Source organism: Dipodomys merriami, unplaced genomic scaffold (genome assembly GCF_024711535.1).
Source record: "Dipodomys merriami isolate MVZ:Mamm:240054 unplaced genomic scaffold, mDipMer1.0.p SCAF_2, whole genome shotgun sequence".
Classification (NCBI taxonomy): domain Eukaryota; kingdom Metazoa; phylum Chordata; class Mammalia; order Rodentia; family Heteromyidae; genus Dipodomys; species Dipodomys merriami.
This window is the reverse complement of record NW_027203381.1, coordinates 112,362,533-112,368,106: the sequence shown is the minus strand read 5'-3', so window position 1 is coordinate 112,368,106 and position 5,574 is coordinate 112,362,533. Positions and strand designations below refer to the sequence as shown.

General features: G+C 37.6%; 1 protein-coding gene across 1 annotated transcript; it reads left to right on the top strand.

The window, feature by feature from the left end:
• Positions 1 to 3,448: 3,448 nt before the first annotated feature.
• Positions 3,449 to 3,736, top strand: LOC138831890 (keratin-associated protein 19-3-like). Its single transcript, XM_070028898.1, has one exon. The coding sequence runs from the start codon at positions 3,449 to 3,451 to the stop codon at positions 3,734 to 3,736; it is 288 nt and encodes a 95-aa protein (XP_069884999.1).
• The last annotated feature ends 1,838 nt before the right edge of the window (positions 3,737 to 5,574 follow it).

Here is a 5,574-nt window from a genome sequence, read left to right as displayed (position 1 = left end):
CCTTTCTCTCCTTTCCAATTCCTTCCCTGCTCTCCCTCTTGCTTTTGCATTTGACTTTTAATCAATTCTCCTGTCTCCAACAAGCTTTTCATTATTGGTATTTCACCTAATAGAATACTTATAGTGTCTAAAACCATACTTATTTTCCAAAATAGAATGACATATTAATTTAACAGTAAAATGTATAGAACTGAATCAAAGATTAAAATTGTATAGTACTGCCCTTTATAAAGTAGATGAGGCAATTTAAGTGTCTTGCATAACAAGCTGGTCAGACCAAACTGAGAAGGCAGCTTTCGTGCATCCCAAAGTTGAATGCTGTCTGGGAAGTTCTTATATTAATCCTATGAATGGCTTCAACTATATGGTAGACTTGGTGAGGATTAGTTACATCACTTAACTACAATTTTTTAAAAAACAATTGCATTGTTATTTTTTAAAATTGTACTGAATATTCTATGCCATATATGCACTGCTAGCTGCAGTTAATGACAAATTAACAATGAATAATGTTAAAGCTAAGTACTCAAGACCATGTCTTATTAGAAAGACTGGAATTTCTATACAACTTGACAATAGTAACAATCAAATAAATGCCGCATGTTTTGGTCATTTCTCCTTTAGGGTATTATTTCAAAATATGAGAAAAAAGTAATGTTTATTAACACCACTTGATGCACTTTGATTCATATGCTAAATTCATTTACAACTACAACTACTATTTTCTCCTACATATCATTATATCCACAATTGAAAGAGGTATCACAAGGTTGCAAAGAAAACATATGATCAATGTAGTTACAATGAGAAAAAGCACCAATAACCTTCCTGATATATTACAACAATTTTGTCTATATACACACACATATACACATGTGTGTACATATATATACACACATATATGTATTTCAGTTAAGAGAACATGATGAAATCAAAATGAAAGTTTTCTTTATATACAGGTTAAAGCTATCCCAAGTGAGAACTCATTTTCTTCTTTCCAATATGTTTTCATAGGGTTACTTAACATAATTCCTAAGAATACTGAAAAATAGAAAGAATAGACATATGAAAGATGTTTATCTATCTATCTATCTATCTATCTATCTATCTATCTATCTATCCATTATATAATATATAATTAGTATTTTCACTTAGATACTGTTTACTTCAAACAACAACAAAAGCCAACAGGTACACTGGAAGCTGATGACTCATGCTTATAATCTTAGCTATTTCAGAGGTTAAGATGTGAAGGACTGAGGTTCAAAGCTAGCCTGGGCAAAAAAGTTCACTAAACTCTATTTCCCAAATAACTAGTGAAAAGCCATCCTGGAGGCACGGCTCCAATGATACAGCACAAGCCAAGCAAGCTAGTCCAGCATTCATGAGGCCATTGAGTTCAAACACTTGTACTGGCAGAAAGTAAATAAACAAATAAATAATTAATAAGTAATTTACAAAGTAAAGTATTGCTTCTATTTATTATATGTTCTACATTGGAATTTTGACTGCTAATGATCAATAATTTGATTTATGCAAAGTATTAAACTTAAAAAAGTAATAATCACATATTTTACTTTTAAAATTTCATTTACAACTTGTTTAGTTTTTATATCTCATGAGGATGTATATTTTCATTTCCCAAACAAGAACAAATTAACTCTCATTTCTGTCTGGCTAAGTTATATATACAAAATGGGATAGCGCTAATGCAATCTGAGTTATTGGTGATGCTATGTTTTTCAAAGGCCTCACTGATAATCAAACTTTATCTTTCCATTGACTCAATTTCAGATGAGGAGTAAGAAAGAAACAAAAAATACAAAAATTGTTTCAAAAGAAGTCCTCCTTAAATTGGGTCCCATGGAGCAAAAGTATATGGAGTGAGGTGAACTAAGGGCATGGTGCAGGATGTGATAGGACACTTACTGTTCATTTACTTACAATTTCTTCATTCTTTCAAATAATAGTTTTTAATTCTCTAGTCTTTTGTTCATCAGATCTAAAATCTTTAGAGTAGAAGATTTATTATTGATTAAAATTACTTATAAATCTTTTTTAAAACCCAAAGGCCTGTTCAGTGTCATAGAGTGTAATTCTGTTTCTGTGATTCTAGTCAGAGACAGGTGTTACACAGATTAATGAGAGAGAGAGAGAGCCTTGAACCTGGTTGGCCAATTAATTGGAGTGAGCTGAGGAACTGATGGATCCCAAGACCACTTCCCTCACTTGCTTTTACTTGGCTCTGACTCAGTTCACCATTGACAAAATCCTGAAGACAACCTGAACCTAGGTGGTAGGATATGTGTTTGAAAGTACCTTGATGAAGGGAATGGTGCATTAACTGATTACTAGAGAGTAGTTAGAAGTTGCCTGAGAACAATTGGGCACAGAACAGAAATACATTATGTTAGCTAAAGATGAGGTAAAAGTAGCAAAGTTGGTCACACTGAGGGAACAGAAGTCTGAAAGAAAAAAATTATTGTCCAATTTATTCTGTTATCTGGCTATTCCTAGTAGGTACTGAGAGAATGGGAAGAAGAATGCAAGCTAAAGAAATTAACACACAGGTCATCTATGCATTGCTGGAGGGCAAAGAAGAAATTAGCTACAGCAGGCAAAACAAGCAGGTTGATGCAATCTGTGGCTTTAGTAGGACTTTGAATGGAACCAATTATGGAGGTGAGTTGAGGGATTTGAAATAAAAACTGAACTGTGACTCTGATAATTCTGCTTATGAGAAAGATTTTTGTGCCCCCAATTTCTAAAATTAATTATTATGGATCTTAAAGCCAAAAGGTTTTCCAGCTGCCAAGTAACCTAAAGATATTACCAAGGTCAATATAATTAAAATGCTAAAAGTCAACACACATCTTTTCTCTTTCTTAGATCATGTGCTCATGTACACAGCAGCTCCCTAAACCATTGGTAATTTACAAGTGTTTTCATATATGCTGAATAGAGCCACTTCCCTAAGTTCGAATCTTGATAAATAGGTTGGCTCTTGGAGAAAAGAATAGATTTAATGACTATCAACTCAGGGAGCGACTGTGGATTTCCTTGGAAATTGTGTGATCAATTTGGGAGATCAGAGAAGGGGAAAATAATGAACTCTAAAGCTGAACAATTTATGTAGATGATATAATATTCTTGGAATGGGGCCATTTTACTTCGGAATGCACACAGTTTGAGGAATCAGCTCTTTCATCTCATAAAAAGAGGCCAAGTATAGCCTGCATAGATGGTGAAGCCATCTGAAGTGTTTAATGACCACGAGAGCCTCTCTGTGTCAAGAGACGGCAGATTTATGAAAGATAATACCTACAGTGACACGCCAGGACTCATCACCTGCTCCAACCAGGATATATAAGCCTGTCTGTACACACAGTGACATTCATACTCAGCATCTTCCTGTGAACATCAAGCCAAATTCACCTCCACTGATACCATGAGCTACTATGGCAGCTACTACGGAGGCCTGGGCTATGGCCCTGGCTGTGGATGCCACAGCTTTGGCAGGCTGGGCTGGGGCTCTGGCTACGGCTATGGTTCTGGATTTGGAGGCTGTGGTTACAGTTCTGGACTTGGGGGTTGGGGCTATGGCTCTGGATTTGGGGGTTATGGCTATGGTTCTGGGTTTGGGGGTTATGGCCATGGGTCTGGATTTGGAAACTACGGCTGTGGGTACCGCCGCCCTTCCTGCTACGGGGGATATGGCTACTCCAGCATCTACTGAAATCCTCTCCTGGGGAACCGACATCTAAGACATAAGAAGATGGACCCCGCTGGACTCTGCACCAGGCCAAGGGGAAGTACGTTGACCATCTACAATTTCAGGCGTATTTCTCATCTTAGACTTGTGTGCCTCATGCCTCCGGAGTCTCCTATCTCTGCACTTTCATAAATGTAGACTTAGTTGGTGCCCATTTGCAATAAATCATGCTAACGAAACAACATATGTGGCTGTTATTTTTTTTAATTTATTAGTCAATACACAGGTAAATTTGACTCAGTGCTTGCTCTAATACTACCTTGGTTAGGAAAGAAACTACACATCATGAAATCAAGTTTGGGGGAAAGATAAACATATTTGTCCTGGGTGCCAGTGGCTCATGCCTATAATCCTAGCTTCTCAGGAGGCTGAGATCTGAGGACCATGGTTTGAATCTAACCTAGGCAGAAAACATTCATGTGACAATTATCTCTAATTCATCAGCAAAAAGCCAAAAGTGGAGCTCTGGCTTAAGTGGTAGAGCATTGACCTTGAGCACAAGTTTAAGAACAGTGCTCAGGGGGCTGGGAAGGTGGCTCAGTGGTACAGCGCTTGCCTTTCATGCATAAGGCCCTGGGTTTGATTGCTCAGCACCACATAAGCAAAAAGAAAAAGCCGGAAGTGGTGCTGTGGCTCAAGTGGTAGAGTGCTAGCCTTGAGCTGAAGAGCTGAGGGACAGCGTCCAAGCCCAGAGTTCAGGCCCCACGACTGGACCCCGTCCACCCCCCCCCAAAAAAAGAAGAACAGTGCTCAGGCTCTGAGTTCAAGCCCCAGGATTGCTTAATAAAATATATTTATGAAGTGGAGCTATAGCTCAAGTGGTAGAGCGCTAGCCTTGAGCTGAAGAGCTGAGGGACAGCGCCCAGGCCCAGAGTTCAAGCCCCACGACTGACAAAAAAAAAAAAAATATATATATATATATATATATATATATATATATATATTTATTTATGAATCTATACCAGAAGTCATCTCTGTTCACTTCTTACTATGATGGCATTCTTTCACGTAATTAGCTTTTTGTATTGTTTTGTACCTCATTGTCCTCACATATGAAGTTGTGTGCCTGAGGTTGTGTCTGGCTTACAGCTATATGTATTTATCAAGTTTCTTAGAATGCTGACCCTCTTTTGACCACCAACCAGTTAAAGTGGGCAATTTCAAATGTATTAGTTATTTGCTATAAGTAATAAGGAACAATTCATCACTATTCCTCTGGAAAAAAACCACAATAATTTCATACTCTGGCACTGAAACAAATCAGGTTTCTATTCCTTGAGTTAGCCAAATTCAGTAATACCAAGGCAATACGTAATGTAGGACTGAGGTCCTGGAGCTGACTGCCGTATACAAAGCAATACTGATTTAACCATCATCATGGATAGGAAGCAATATTCAAAGATGAAATAATTTGCCAAAGATCCAAACTGGCACAAGAAGTTAACTCTTGGGGGCTCTCAACTATGAACACCAGGCATTGTGCTTGTCCACAGGCACAGTGTAGTTCTCTTTTCAAATGTAGTTAAATGAAACACCTTGAAAGTTATGGTCATGGGTTTATCTGAAGAATCTAAGAATCACACCAGTTCATTATGTATTTGGAATTTCAAACATTTCCTTATAAAACAATTCATTTAAAATTTATCTGGAGTGTATAATCCTAGCTGCTCAGGAGGATGAAATCTGAGGTTCACGATTCAAAGGCAACCCTGGTCAGGAAAGTCTGTGAAACTCTTATCTCCAATAAACCATCAGAAAACCAGAAGTGGTGCTGTAGCTTAAGTGGTAGAGCGCTAGCTTTG

Coding starts and splice junctions, on each gene's coding strand:
- LOC138831890 (XM_070028898.1), top strand. CDS start 3,449: ATGAGCTACTATGGCAGCTACTACGGAGGCCTGGGCTATGGCCCTGGC.